Source organism: Etheostoma cragini, chromosome 3 (assembly GCF_013103735.1).
Source record: "Etheostoma cragini isolate CJK2018 chromosome 3, CSU_Ecrag_1.0, whole genome shotgun sequence".
Classification (NCBI taxonomy): domain Eukaryota; kingdom Metazoa; phylum Chordata; class Actinopteri; order Perciformes; family Percidae; genus Etheostoma; species Etheostoma cragini.
Window position 1 is genome coordinate 14,298,557 of NC_048409.1, and position 16,625 is coordinate 14,315,181.

At 40.5% G+C, this 16,625-nt stretch overlaps 1 protein-coding gene across 3 annotated transcripts in view; it reads right to left on the minus strand.

The window, feature by feature from the left end:
* Positions 1–16,625, minus strand: part of LOC117942042 (lissencephaly-1 homolog) — a 40,218-nt gene that overhangs the window by 11,681 nt on the left and 11,912 nt on the right. For 2 of the 3 annotated variants that reach the window (XM_034867328.1, XM_034867329.1), the window contains exons 3-5: positions 5,666–5,750; positions 1,331–1,405; positions 808–1,014 (exon numbers count right to left, since the gene is read on the minus strand). In XM_034867328.1, coding sequence (XP_034723219.1) covers positions 808–1,014; positions 1,331–1,405; positions 5,666–5,750 — 367 coding nt within the window. The remainder of the gene's footprint in view (positions 1–807; positions 1,015–1,330; positions 1,406–5,665; positions 5,751–16,625) is intronic. The other variant, XM_034867330.1, reaches the window with a different exon arrangement.

Sequence of the window (16,625 nt, forward strand, 5' to 3'; positions counted from 1 at the left end):
GCATGCGTTAAAAAAATCGACGTAATTAACAACAAACAACTAATTAACGTCGTTAACGCGCTATTTTTGACAGCCCTACATTTTATTTAACATATCGGTCGTATTCAATAAAATTAACTGGATCTTAATATTATCCAATAAAATAAGATATTTCACACTGCATAATAAGCACTTTTTACTTTGGTGTTTTAAGTATATTTTGATAATACTTTTATACTAATACTTAAGGGAGATGTTGAATGCAGGACAAGTCATTTGTAATACTGTTTATTTCTACTCTTCCAACCTCTGTAAATTACCTACGGATAACCTTACGGATAAGGCCTATGTCTGTTTGTTATAAGACGCACACCGAGCTAATTAATGCGCTCACAGTTCAGTGTGTGTGTGTTTGGCTAGCTAATAAGCCGCTAGCCTGTTTGCTTGAGCTTTGTCTGAAGGTGCCGAGCGGCCCGCCAGGCCCCGACACACATCGACACATTCTGCACATCCTCCACTCGATTTAACCGCTAACCCCACCGGTACCGTTCAGAGAGGCGTGCTGTGTCTAGGTCCTCAGGTGCGTTCGTTTTTAATTAGCCTACATTAGCAACAATTCACTTTGTTACGGTATGAAATTAATCCTAGGAAAGGCAAAAAAAAAAGACCTTTGTAATGAAATCCAAATGATCAAATTCAAGGCTTTTGAAAACCCTGAAAAACAGTTTAAATGGCATTTCAAATAATAAAAAAATATTACAGATGTAAGGCAAGCTCTGCAACAAATCCACTGTCAGACCATCCCTCCCATCATCCGGTAGCACTGACCTTTATTGTTGCGTCCTCAGAAGCAGACACCATAACACTGAAGACTGGGTGGAAGATCACGCGAGTGACTGGACTGCGGTGGCCACTTAGCGCGTACCTTTCTGGTGGGCGAGGAATCCATTCTTTGGGGTCGCGTTTCTGACTTACGGGCCCACCCAGGGTGATCTCCTCCTTTGCTTCATTCAATTTGGATTCAAGCTCCATCACCTGCAAGAAGTGTACATGTACAACTTAACAGTGTATACGCAGAAAGTTCAGTATATAGAAATATATACAGTGTATATATTGTATATTTATGTATAGATATTTACACAAGGGAGGGAATATATAAAACAGGTTTAAAGGATGTTAAATTGGACGGAGTCTGTGTTTTTAAACGTAGTATTATATTAAAAACCGCTGGATTAATGCTTTTTATTCCTTTCTTTCTGTGTTAACAGTGGATTGAGCAGTAATGCCATGGTCCATTCAAAAGGAATACAATCCCCACAAGCATTCTTTGAGGAGAAAACCCTCCACAAACCTTCTTTTGTAATCTAATGACTGAGGTCCATTTCTTTTCCAAAAGGCCGGCGTACTTCTTATCCAATTCTTCATTCTGGGGAGAAAAGAGGGGCAGAAGAAGAAAAAAAAGATATCAGGCAACCATTTGAAGAAAGCCAATCAAAGTCGTGGGCTCAGCATAATCGTTGAGGCCTGTGGGAGGGGGGGGGGGGGCAGCTGGGGTGGCATGCTGAGGTCTTTGGCTTTAGTAAGAAAGAACAGGGAATTATTTACACACCCCTCACAGGCTAACACTGACTGCCAGACACCGCCAACCTACTGTAGAACACACAAACACATACATACTAAACACACACACAAACACATACATACTACACACACACACAAACACACATCCTAGTCCTAATCCTTCTCACACAAGCTAATCTCCTGCAGACAAGAAAGGCTTAGGCATTTTACAGCCACACACCCGGTACTGGAGCAGCAGTGGAAGTTAACTTGTGGCAGACAGAAGCCTGATTCCACCTGCAGGCTAATGGGAGCTGGCCACTAGCTTTTACATAGCGGACTCTTTGATACATGCAGGCTGTTTCTTACTGCCAAGAAACAAAACAATGCGTTGGCATTTATTCTCTGGCGCTACTTACAACCTAAAAAACCCCCCAAAAAAAACATGAGGCTGCAACTAATGACTATTGTCGTTACCAATTAACCTGCTGTTTATTTTCTCAATGAATTGACCAATCACTTGGTCTATAAAATGTCATAAAATGCTCCCTGGCCGAGAGCCTACTTGCTTTGTCTAAGCAACAACAACAACATATCTCAAAATTTAAAAAAGCATCAAATATGTATATCAATGTAATTAAATTAACCATCATACACAAACGTTAAAGGACTTATGTCATCCCCTTAAGTAAAATACAAACACTGGACAATAGGGCTGTACGATTCAGAAAATCTCACGATTCTATTCAGATTTTTCCACTCACAATTCGATTCAATATCAATTACAAAAATGATTCACAGTATGTAAATGTAGTCACTTTTTCCATGTATGTATGTATGTATGTATGTATGTATGTATGTATGTATGTATGTATGTATGTATATTTCCATATTATTCATGTGGATTTGTTTGTCATTTTAACATCCTATAATGATGTACGTTGTGTGTTATGTCTGTAAGCTACAGGGACCTTGAATTTTTCCTTGGGGATCAATAAAGTAAGTTAGTAAGTAAGTAAGTAAGTAAGTAAGGTGTAATTTCAGTAGAAATAAAAAAATAAAATATGAATACATTTTTGGAATTCTAGCAATTGATTTTTAATTTGTATTTTGATTCGAATAAAAATCTGTTTTTTCACACCCCTAGAGGACAACAAAGAAAAGAAGAAGTAAAGCTTTGTTATTCTAAACACCCAATACAATAGTTTTGGTACCACTGTGTGAAATGCCTTGAGGCCGTTACTAACTAGCAAAGCATTAAAAGCCCACAGCGACAGACAGCCATGAACGTCAGCGAGGGAGAAAGTTAGCGTTGTGCTTCAATTTCACAGCTAGCTCCTCAAGTCTCAGCTGGAAACAAAAGCCAACCGAGAGACGTCAGAGAGTTCCAGGCACCACCGATGTGTACGTTTAACACTTCTCAATGACAGGACGGGATTGCTCAGACTAAAATGAGGTGTATATATAGGAACAAAGACTGAGCCGCTGCGCAGAAATAGAAGAGAAAGAAAACAGAGAGGGAACCCAGTGTGGACAAGTCTGCCATCATCTAATCTGCCATCTGCCTGGACACTCTGCCCATTACAAAGACAGACACACATGAAAAGTGCCAGACTTCACTGCAGCCTGCCAATCTGTTGAGTAGAAAGTAACCATGCATGTGTGCATATGCATGCAGATACGTACATTTTCTTTTACGAGGTAACTAAAAACGCATGTGCCTCATTTATTATTCCTACTTTTGAAACCTGAGGGGCATGCCTAACATGGCCTTCATTTTACACTGCTCAACTCAAGTAACCATAAAAGGCTAAGATAAAGAACATTATGTTTCTAAACAACATCTAACCATATTTAGGGAAAATGGTGCTAAAATTCCTTGACTGTTTAGCATGATTCTGTCAAGGTGTGTGTGTGGCTGAGCGCCTAATACCCAACAGGGTGTACCTATCCCTGTCCCTCCGTGCCATTCATCTATTATTCAGCCTGCTTCCACCAGGCCACCGCAGAGCAACGTCTGGAAGAAAAATGAATAAAGACACAGAGGAGCAGGGGGATGGGTTATCATGTGATCACAAAGTAAAAAAAGAAGGGGAAAAAGACCCTTTTAATGCGTTTTCAGTGCATGGTTCGGCTGTGGTTGACTTTTTTGGTGTTCTGTAAGGCAGCAGCTACTCTGCCATTACAGGTGACACTTAATTTGCAGGTAATCAAATTGATTAATGAGAAACTTGCATGCCGTGGAAAATCATTCTTGCGTAATTTTCTTTAGCCTAAGTAGATCCAAATATGACAAGACTAATATTGTTAATGTTTGCAAAGAAAATAAAAAATCTTCAATTTTGATAGACACATTCACCATGGAGTCATTCTCTTCACACTCACCTCACAGCATTATCCCTCTCCTCCTCCCATTCCTATGTTATGATGCCACTTTATTTGGTACACCTGTACAACCTATTGCATTCAATACAACAGCTCTGCCATGAATTCTACCTTTATGAAGTTTATAGTACTCATGTTTTTGTAGTAACTAGTTATGATGGATCCAAGTCTCCCGGCGCGATATGTCTCCAATTGACTCCCAGATTCCGTGAAAGTCGAGCCCAAACCGTGACAGCAGCGAAGGCAAACATCAGGAAAAATTGCACGGCGTGAGCTGCAAGGTCTGTAGTAATTAAAAAATATGCAAAATTCCCATTTACATGACTTTTATACATAAATTGTAAAAGCCTCAATGGTTTTTTTTTTTTTTTTTGGGGCTGGGGGGGGGGGGGGTGTGTGTGTTAAAAGCCACGTAATAAGCCATGCTAATACACCATTGTAGGTGTGGCCTTAAGAGCTCTCCTAGATCATACCCTCTAAATTTCATCGAAAAAAAAAGAAAAAAGAAATCGGATCAGCCCATCATGAGAAATACATGTGTATCTGTAACGCCTATCTTCACCATTGGCACAGAGCCTCAGAGTGACTAGGCAAACAAGAATCTCAAGTTCCGCGCTGATAGCGTTTACGAGACAAGATATGCAAAAGTTTGTGTTATAGTCGCTAGCTTCAAAAAAAAAATTGTTGGTAATAATATATAACTAAGGAAAATTTGTTTGATAACTTTTAGTCAGGGCCATCTGATCAGGCAAGAACCCTGGGAGTTCAAAAAAGTAAGTTTTACACATTTTGCAATTTTGCAGAGGGAACATCTTGCTCTAAGGTGCATCTTCTAAGGTCCAGTTCTAAGCACCGCTGCTACTCGGATCGCAGCCCCCTCGGGCTGGGCCCCTTATTATTAAGGTAATAGTTTGAGGTGGTGTCATACTGAACTACATTATATTTAGGGGTGTTTCTAGTTTTTTTGTCCTAAATATTTACATACAGGAAAGGGAACACCTTTAAAAATATAATTCACTTCAGTACAACACCACAACTATGATCTCAAGGCTAAAACATGTAACTTATTTAACACCTCTACGACAGTGTCAACAAAAACTGAACATTATAGGCATAAAAAATAGACTTTATGGCACAACAGCTATATCGATTGCATTCAATTGTACAGGTGTAGCTTATAGTGTATTTTAAACATATTCAAACCCAACAAATTCTCATTTCATCAGAAAGCAAAGATAACAGGGGTGGCCAATTCAGAAACGGTCGAGATTCAATTCAAAATTGATTTAATTAAAAAACATTTCTCAATTTAAAAAAAAATTCAGAGTATGTACATATAGTTACTTTTCCCATGTGAGTTTAAACGCCATTGCAAAATGAAAAAAAAAAATATATATATATATATATATATATATATATATATATATATCTATATATCTATGAATCGATTTTGCACACCCCTAAAAGACAATAATGTAAAAAGAAAAATCAGTACATATACAGTCCTATAGTAAATTCAATATTCACAAGTGGATAAAATCTCAAGATGAATTAGCACATCCATGTAGCATAGACAACCCCCCTAATCAGACAGACTGCAATAATTGGGTGCAGGTGCTCCCGGTCACACTTGTGAACATGTTGACTGAAATGAGAAATATAGTGGAAATCAAGGCATATTGTTTGTATAAATTGGACCGATTGGCTGTGCGGATGTGTGTCCACCCTTAAATCTACTCACATTATCTAATTCCGCCTCCTTCTTGAAAGTGGAATATGCTTCTTCATATCCATTGGAACGTAGATAATCGGCTATCGCTCGATTTCTGAAACAGACAAAGAGGCCCGTAATTAGTTCTCCAGATTAGCCGACAAGATAGTTGTTACAGTGCCACAGGAAACGACATAAGTAATGGAGTTGTATTCAACACTGTAAAACAAAGACAGAAAATTAGCATGTTCAGGAAACGTGTCAGACAAAGATGTAAATTGTACACATTCAGACTGTGTTATCATGGTTCGAGCCATTTAATAAAAATGCTTTGTATGCATAAATGCAGTCTAGCCCTACCTATAACAATACACACAGACATTCTGCTGCTCTCTTACACCCCTCTCTACCCATTTGACACAAATCGACAACACATCTGTCGGGCTTCTATAATGAGCTCTTGTTGCTCTAGGCAAATAATGGGAAGGGATGACTCCCCATGGTGCAGATAAGGGAAAAATGAGAGTCTGCGTACATCGCACCATCTCCTACATACACACAGAGGAAGACAGAAAAATCATGGAGAGGCAGGATCATCCCTGGAACTGAAAACACTTCTGGACTGTGGCTGTGCCCAACTCAGAATTTTGTTAGACGAATCAGATTTGACCTTCAAGCTAATGCATGACTGCTATAGACAAATGCAAACACGGGGTCTCCATAGTCTGAACCAGCACCAACCAAGAAGTCCAACACACCTTTATTTACTTCCCTATTGACGCCACTTATTCCATTTAGACCCTTCACAATAAAAGCTCAACTTAAGCATTTCACTAAAAGGCAACTTGATAAAGTAGCTCAAACTACGACATACATGATTGTTGCCAACACTTGATATTACATAAAAACCAGCGACTATAATATATTTTAGGTAGCTGTTGGCTGTAAATTCACCACTTCTTAGCAGAAGGAAGAAGATAACTTGTCATTGAGCCTGGCCGGGAAAAGACTCTCTTCCGCCAGACGGCGGCCTCTGTCTCACTTGACAAACCCTGGGTCTGGTTCCACACCTTTCTGTCCTCATTGCTGATATCTTCACCGAGTGGATGGGACAAAGTAGTGGAATTATTTTAACCTGGAGAGCAGGGTGAAAGCGAGGAGCACTCAATCTGCAGCTACTTCTGGAGGCCAAAATGCACACTGACAAAAACAAAACAACAATGCTCAACTTGAGGAATCTACGTTGGCTGAGAGGTCGACGTCTAGTGATTAGATTATTCAACTTACAAGGACCCAGTCCTATTCTGCATACTGTATTACTCCAGATCATCTCCTTTCAATGCATACATTTTCAGACAAATATAAGTGAATATTTGGAGACACCACACCATTCAGGAAGTAACACAAAGATGGTTGGGATGGTAGCAGAGGACTGTTTCTGTCCAACCATTTCAAACAGCTTATGTAAAGAGAGATGTCCAGATAGGACAGACACTAGGCAGGCACAGATGAAAGTGAGACTGTCACATGGGAAACCCACAAATTTACAACATACATAAGAAAAATTAATACCGGTAATTTACAGAGAATTCGTTATGCAGTCAAACATATAGGCTACTCATTTGTGTTTACCAGTGGCTCTAACTATTTAGACTGTGCTAACTTGACTAGCTTAGTTTAGCTAACATTTAACAGGAAACGTGCTGCTCTAGCTCCCCTGTAGGACCTCAAACGTTATGAATCTTAATCCTAAATCATCCTTACAGAGAAAATAATAATGTTACACCATTTACAGTAAGTATTGCTCAGTCTTTGAGGACAGTTTAGATTCTTTGGGTCCAAAGCTTGAGTTTGATCCTATTAAGGACTAACAGGCCAGATATCTTGGCCTTTGTGGTTTCAATTTTGACCATTGTTTTGCAATGATAAATCACTGGAATATACTTTCATCAAAAGAGAATCTTAACCATGCAGTTTAAATGACCAAATAACTCATGTGAACACTGCTTATTTCTCCAGAGTCAATTTTCGATTTATTTTTCTATTACAGAAAATAAATGACTTAAAAAGACTGAAAAATAAGGTAAAGACAAACAAAGACAATGGATTCATTAATATCCAATAAAATTGCTATATTTACTCAAAGATTAATACACGTTTCCTTGATTTAAGCTGCCCTGTGTTTGCATCCAGCACACCCCGCCACTAAAGCCAGGAGATAAGAAGAAGCCAGACAAGCTGTCAGGCAGGCAAGTCTTTGAGGTGCCAGTGTGAAGGGGGTGGGAGGATCCAATCTGTTGGCCTGGCCTGTCCCCCCTGCGCCCTCTCGGTCAGTGTTGAGCACTGAAACCGCCGTTTCCCTCTGCCCACCTGAATCGTCATGACAACAGGAGCAGGCCTTATTACAGCTCAAGGTTATCTTCTCCTGTGACAGCCTGCCAGCCTCCCTGCCCGCCTGCTGCAGGTCTAGAAAACCAGAGGGGAGGGCTGGGGTGTGCTAGCATGTCTAAGAAAGTGCATAAGGAGGCGAAGAAAGCTGCGGGTGAGGTAAGCATAGACACGGGGAGAGTTTTGATGTGGTGTGTGTGTGTGTGTGTCAGGAGAGTGTGTACGAGCAAGTGTGTTTCAACTAGGGATGGGCATGATTAATCAACGATCGATAATTGATCATTAAGAATTTCGTCGATCACGTTATCAAATAAGCTAATGCAGGTTGTTTTGTGTAGTGTGAGTCTTAAAGCAATGAAATGAATTTCACTGTGTGGCAGCAATTAAACAATTTTACCACCCAGGGGCATTATCGGACACCATGGTTACCTGAGAGTTTCCGTTTTGATTTCAAAAGTAATCGGGAAAAGAGATCACGGCAAAGTTTGGCATGGGACCATTTCGATTTAAAAAAACGACTTAGATTACTGCAAACACTGCAGTGCTGTGTATAAGCACAACATGGCCACGAAATAATGTACCACTAAAAAAAAGTGCATCGACTCGGTTGTTGTCGGTGACGGTGCATCCTTCTCTCAGTCTCAACCTAGCATCAAGCCGGCGTTAGCATGCATCAGCGGCGGTGGAGGCCGGTAGGGCGGTTATCCCTCAGCCTGGGAGAGACAGGGCTGCGTTGTCTGACACGGACGAGGGGAACGCAAACACTGGCCAAGTTAGCTTGGAGGTACCGGTCCATTACGCCGGTCCCCTCCGAGCAGGGGTTTTTGGCAGCTGGACTGACAGTCACCAGGTTGTGGTCGCGTCTGACCCCAGATCATGTCATCATGCTTATCTTTCTCAACAAAAACCAGTAGACTGGTGCAGAAGTTGTAAGTGAGCTACTAGTTATTTTTATGAGGCTTTGTTAAGTAGCCTAATATGTTAAGTAGCCTGATTCATTGTTGGGTAAGCTTGTCTCACTCACCCTCTTTCTTGACTCCGTACCTTGAATAGTTTTGAATTACATTCGACAAAATCTGCCAGATCTAAGTATTATGTTTTTGGTTACGTTTTTGTTTAACATGACATGATTCTTTTTTCTATTATTTAGGAACAAACAAAAGTTTAAAAATGCCAGCTTGCAGCTGCAGGTTCCGCTGCCCATATAATATACATGTTGTTCTTGTTTAAATAAAGATCTCATTGACAAAAAAAAACGCTGTATTTTTGCTTTTTTAAATTTAAATAATTAATTGGAATATAGAAAATATTAATGATTAAACAATAGTTGATTGCCAATTCTCCCGACAAGCCAATAATTAATCAAATTTAATCAAATGCTGATCCCTACTTACAACCAAACACAACAATGATATGTCACGCCATTTAACTTCTAATTTACATGATGGGGTATCAGAGGGAAAGACTAAAATTATGGAAAGGCATTCCATGACTCTGCATTAGTCACATAGTTCTATGCAGAAAATAAAAAGGGCACAAACTCAATTCCCTTTTCAGGGGTTTGATGAGTAACATGTCGCTCTATGGAGAATACAAGCCAATTGGGAACTTTTGTACGTGATTGTGTGTTTTTTGTATGCCAGTCTCCTTTCAATTTATGCAAACCACATGGTAGAGAAGATGAGCTTCAGGAAATTATGTGGAAATCATGAATCATATTCAATATATTTTAAGGATGCAAAGATTGTATTGCAAAAATAAAGTACCCACGGCTCCCCTGATCCCCACTATATGGGTTCCTGAAGAGAAAAAAAATCAAAATAAAATAAAATAAAATACACACCCACATGCAATTTTGAATACAGCCAGTCCGCAAAGACTGAGAAGAGAGCAAACCATCTGGTTTCCATGGTTACTAGCAGCCCACAGCTTAATGACGTGATAAATAAGAGTGCGAAAGAGGGCAGGGCGAGTACATGGACAGAGTGGAAAGATAAAAAAGAAAAGACAAAGAACAATAGAAAGTCTAAAAGCCCATACTGTAGCAATCATAACTGAAAACAGCACTGATCAGTCAATAAATATTTAAATTCTCCAACAGAGTGGCCGGGTTGGCTCAGTTGGTAACACATATACACACATACATATACAGACAGACAGAGGTTTAAGCCTTAGTGCAGAAGTCTAGGGTTTGAGTCCAACCCGGGAAGATTTCCTGAAGGTCTCCCACCTAGCTGTCCTGTGCATTAAAAGGCAAACCCCCCCCCCCCAAATAATCTTTAAAAAAACAGCTGTCTTTTTTAAGTTGATAAAAATGTTGTGTCAAACAATGAGACTTCTGCGAGTCTTACATGGGTTATATCAATGTTGTGGTCAGCCGGCCCTTCGGTACTAAGCAACTCTCCCATGTGCTAGAAACCCTTAATGGAGTGAGAGGGGGAGAATCAGCCTGTGATACACACAGACAGACAGGGTTGAGAAGAAGAGATGCATGACCTCATCCTTCTTAGAAGAGGTTGAGTCAGCCAACCAGCATGTCTGCCAGTGACATCACTTCCTCCAAATTGCTGCTCCATGATCATTCACTTTCTGACCATCTAAAAATGAGCAACACTTACAAACAGAGCCTACACCCTTTCCTTAATTCCACTCCATTCCATATCTAGTCTAAAACATAAAGAAAATTGTCCAACAGAAGTTCACAACACCAACAGCAATGTCTCCTAACAGCTTGACAACTTAAACATTTCGAGGCTATTGCAGAATGGTCTTTGATTAAAATCTGAATCTCATACAATGCTCATACACCTAAATGGCAATTAAGAAACTTATTTTAGTGACTAACATTACCTGGATCTTAGTCATCCAGCAAAGACAATACCAGTACTCCTTCGTCAAAGCACCACTTATGATCCATTAAATTGCAGACTGTTACAGTGGGCTACCCACCTACTAATTGTCAAGAAAAACTAGCCTTCCCAGTGAATACAGCTTGCTCATCAGCTAAGAGCTGACTCTGAATGCTCTAAACTGCTTGCATAGCCAAAAACACTTAGGCACAGCGCCTATTCTTTTATTGTTAATATTCTTTTTTATTTTTATTATTTGCACCTAAGTGTTTTTGTGGAGAGGATCTGGACAACGAGCCGACCATTATTATTATTACACATCCATGGAGCCGACCCACGGGACAGTCGTCCACTTGTCATGCCACATGATATGCTGCGCACAGTGGCAAAAACAGTGTCAACGATACATGCACACACACGCCGTACATGTTGCGCAAACAGTGGCTGTTGCAGATCACATATTAGCAAGTCCACGGGGAGGAGAGAGAGGGAAAAGACAGATGTGCGTTTGTCGATGAGAATGAAGTAGCAGTAAAATAGCTGTGAACGTAGCAGTGCAATCTGTGTACAGTTTCTGTCGCTGTCAGTTGCCGTGCCTTGCTTGCTGCTTGCTGCTTAAAGTGACAAGTTTAGCACAGGCTCACTAGTTTAAAGGTGGGCTGGCTTTAAGGTGGACCAGCTATTCTCATTTTAGCAAATAACTGCACTTCTAAGTTTTGCTGTTGTAATCTCTCCCTCGCTGCAACCCACAACCACTAAGTTTTATGTAATTAATTGCACAATGACATCACTTATATGCAAATGAGGATGAATAAATAAGTCCAACATTTTTGACTAGTCAAGTACTGAACCCAGCCATCGCACGTTGCGCCGTTACATCCTGCATCCCCACATTAGGCCTGCACGATTAATAGATCTCGATTCACGGTTTAATTTTTAAATAACTTTGATTTAAAAAATGTAATGATACGAGCCAACTGCATCACAAACCCAACTACTTTCTTCTGCGCGTTTTAAACAGACTGTATAAAATTGGTGTTAAAGCGCTGCAGTGTTCTCCCTTCTCTCCATGAAGTCCATTGATTGAGGTGTACAAGCTTGTGGGGATGCGCAATGTGCTATAGGTGCCAAAAACAAAAATCTATGTTTGGTACTGCCAATCTGCTTTGTTTTGTCATGGTCAAATAAGAGGAGCACCAGCCGTTGGTTACTGAGACACGAAGCTTGTCTAATGAAGGCAATCACTACCTAGATTAACCAGACAATGAGTTCAACCTGTGTATCGCTGAGCAAGACACTTGGGCGGACGGTTCCCGCGCACGGGACGTAAACTCGCCGTTTTTCGAAAGTGCTGACTTCTTTCCTAAATTGTAAGCATTAAACCGCCATAAACACGCTCATGCCATACATCATTTGAAAGCTTAGAGTCTCCTGATTCCATCGATCCCACACACGAAGCAATAAGGTGACTCACAACGGTGATAATCATGTTCTGAAGTAAAGAAACACAGAAAGATTTGAGTCTAATAGAGTGTGTGTTTCCTACCTGTCTCCTCGTGTCTTTAATCACAGCGGTGAAAGATCGCCCAAAACCTTAGTTTCCTACATCGAAAACACCCTAAGGTATTACAATATCCAAGCCTTGTAATCCATTATTATCTGGTCCCCTCACAATCTTGTAGTTTCAGCCCAAGTTTTGACGTAGAGAAATCTAGAGAGTGCATCATTTATTGGTTTCTATCGTGTGTATCTTTTTCCGTGAACACGGTACAGCAAAACCAAAGACAGCGTTACATTCTCTGGCTTGTGTAGTTTGCAATGAACCTTGTTCCCAGCCAATAGGATCAGTCTATCTCAAGATACCCCCAAGCTAAGCAAATGAAATCTCACACTCCCCATTGGGCCCACGTGGGAAAGATTGACAGTGGAGCCCACAAATTAAAAGATAAAGGTCATAAAACTGGCATCCCTGTGTAGCCAATAAGAAGACGAGTTGATTGATACCAAACATGGCGAACAAAAACTATACCTGTGATCTTTTACAGCTGTCTGAAGGCAGAAATATGGACGTCTGATGGCATTTCACCATTTCATAAAATTATGATTACTTATTTCTATAAATCTATGTATGTACTTCTTTCAGACATATCTGTGAGTGATGTGGATGTGTTTTTGTATTTCAGAAGTTTTGTATTTAGCACTTTTTTGGCCTTTTTTAGAAATAAGAAATAAGACAAACGCACAGACATATCTCTAGAAATACATTCATATAAAATCCATTTTATAAGTCATTTTTTTCTGGATTTTTTCTGTTCTAAGTTGAGACATGAGGCTAGGGTACTATTTTAGTATATAGCCCCTATAATATGCTTACAGTAGTGCTTTTTATTAATTTTTCAGATGATTTACTTGGACGGAAATAGAAATTCTGTGTTCTAACCTCTGTAGCTCTGTGTCAGTAAGGCCTAGTGTCACAATGCCACTAGAAACAACAAGTTGAGAGTGTTAACTTCCCAATGAACTCAGGGTCATTGGGACAGCAGCACTTTTTTAAGGGTAAAAATTTAGGCGAGAAAAACATATATTTTCAAGTGTTACTGAACAGGTTAAACCCTAGGTCGCTCTGGATAAAAGCGTCAGCTAAAATGACATGTAAATAAATGTAAATGTTTCTGCCCTTTACTTGTTACCCAGGTTTTAATAATCTCAAAGCTCTTAGGTCCGTTATCATAATGCTAGGTTGTCATGGAAAGAAAGCAGTTTTCTTTAAGACAAGTTACGACTACTGCAGTGGGGATGAACCCAAACCTTTTTGAAGAAGACTTCAAAAGGGGAAACGCTCTGTGAATCACTGGGATTCACAGATGAGTAAATGTCCAATACAGGATAGTCTTTACCTGAACGCAGACTTAATACAACAGCGCCTATTCTTCACAATGGTGAAGCTGTGTGTGCAGTATAGTTCAAACTCAAATAGCAGCATGGTCTACACACCAAAATACACAAAGAAATCCCACACACTTTTTCTAGAAAGGGTGTGCAGCACACACACACACATTCTGTCACATGGCCATGATGGAGCGTTGTCGGCCGAGCTGAAGCCAAAGCTTTGAGAAGTTAAGAGGATGTGGATACTTCAAGCTTCATGAGATAAGACTGGTTCTCTTTCTAAAACAGAGTATTGTATATATATATTGGCCGAATATAATATATTTATATTTGAAAATAATTCTAATTAAAACACATTGAATAAAACAAGGTAGGCCGTTGTTATTTCTGTAAAGATTTAGGGCATTCACAGGCCTTTATTTCCACAGGACAAATGAAGACATGAAAAGGAGAGAGAGGGGGGGAATGACATGCAGCAAAGGGCCGCAGGTCGGAGTTGAACCGCAGGCCGCGGCATTGAGGAGCAAACCTCCAAATATATGCGCCCGTTCCACCAACTGAGCCATCCTGTCAACAGGCTGTTTTTAATTTTTTTTACGAAAGAGTCACATTTAAACAAATGGTGAATATTTCCAAGGCCTTCAGCTGAATGACTGCTCTAGTACTGGGCATCCCATCATCACTATTTTCTGTCACGTAATCACACACACTCCTGTCAATCTCTTGGAAGCAGCCGCTTTGGGGACCACTGTAAGATTTTCTCTGGCCGTTTGAATTTTTAGACGGTGTAACATCTCCATGACTAACGGCTGAAAGTCTAGACCCTGATTATGAGAGGACCCTAGTTTGTCAGACTTTCTTCCAGGAAAAAAGCCTGTCCTATATTTGGACCAATACGGTACTTTTTATATGGAAGGCCGGGAATGATTGCCATGGGTTGGTGGGTCCAGAACACAGACCCGGTTACACACTGGCGTAATTGGTATAAATGTTCCCGGGTTGTGACCCTTGAAGTATCTGAATTGTCATAATTAGGGATCAACCTAAGGTGCACGGCTTGGTCTAAATTGCAAAAAAAAAAGGGTTGAGCACAGGGTTGATGCATAGACTGTATAAGTGGAGCCAAAACATCTAGATTTTCCCCTGGTGGTTGGCTACAGCATTGGTCACAAATCCCGCCCCCTCCATGTTAGCTGATGGGACATGGGCCAAACTAAAGAAAGTGTGGTTTTAATTAGTTATTTGATGCTATGACGTTGTGAAACATCATTATAAAGAGCTGTAATTAACTCGCATTGGCCAGACGGATATATCGGCGGGACTTTGATATTGCGGCTCCACCACCCAATCACTGCAGTGCAGACTCTAAAGTCGCAAGATGGCGGCGCCTGTATCCAGGATATTTTGGCTTCACTTTTGCACAGTGGGAGGAAAACGGGATTTGTCCTCCATCTTTATATACCGTCTATGGTTGAACACAGGTTAGATAACCCTGGCCCGACACTGGTAGTTGGTGTACAGGAGGTATAAAACATGGGGAAGTCTGAGAGGATTTTCTTTGTAAAGCAAAGAGAGTTCAAAAGCAAAGGCCCATCTGCAAATGGTGCCTCCAGGTCTTTCAGGGGAGCAGATAGTTTGTGTTCTGCATCTATTTTTATTGCCAGCCATCGGGGACGAGTCCCCTGACCCTGGTAAAACACACAAATGCGCTTTTCATTGGCCATGCTCAAAAAATTAAAATAAAATAAAATAGTTGTTGTGATGTTACTACGCAAAAACAGCATCTGACTGCAGTGCTGACAAAATAGCACCAGTTAAGGGGACAAAGTTTATTTCTCTGTTAAGAAAATGTTTTTCCACACCAGTAATAAACCTTTTATGCTGTTTTTCTGGATAATGTCAAAGAACAGGTCAATGTCTACTGGAAAGACAAAAATAACAGAGATAAACTGCCTTCTATTGTTTTCTGTTGGACCATTTTTCATTGACAGTTTCCATGGAGTTATGATCGTTTCTGACAGTTGCAGTTTAAAAACGTGAAAGCAAAGGGTGAAGGAAAGGAATGCAAATGTATTTGTCTGCTGCCTGATGGTAAACAAGGCTGTTACGAAGAAAGAAGGGGGCCCAATGAAAAAATTAGGGTGAATAGCACACAGTCTAGGGGTCACTGTTCCCATTACCCCCTCTGCTATGTTGCCTGATTCAAAATTGGCCGCTAGGTATTTAAGCTGGCAATCCTAAATGAGGCAGCCAGTTAGGAAATAAGATTGTAGGGCCACTTTATAGTTGACAAAAATCAATGAGACCACCAACTGAGCCGGGTGACAGATGCTTGAATGTGACTCAAGTGGTGTGATGGTCCCACACCAGTTTCCTGTAAGTTATCGAGTCTTTCGCAACAGAAAAGAAAAGAGGGGCAGAGGGTCAAAAGGGGGTTGGGGGTTCGTGGCAGCTTCCTCTGAATAGCAAATAGCATGAAAGATTAGCATTCCAAAAGCTCTCTCCATACCAACAGACCCCTCCCACAGTGTTGATCTTAAAACAGTAGTAAGGAATGTTAAGAGCCTTGTCACGTGAACGCTTATGCATTTCTCCATGACAGTGACGGGGGGCAAAAATGACAATAAAACACAGGTTTGTTGTCTCTGTTCAAGTCAGAGGCAAATATCTAACCTATCCTTTGTAAAATATGCTGTTTTAACACACTTTAGTGAAAGGGAATTCTTAAGGAATAAAGCTCAGCAAAATCATCTCATCTCCTTCTTGTGACCTTGTATCTCACGAGCTGCCTTAACTTTTTATTCCCCGCCTCAGGGGTTAATTACAGAGCCCACAGACTCAGCTGAGCCAAATTACAGTTCCCC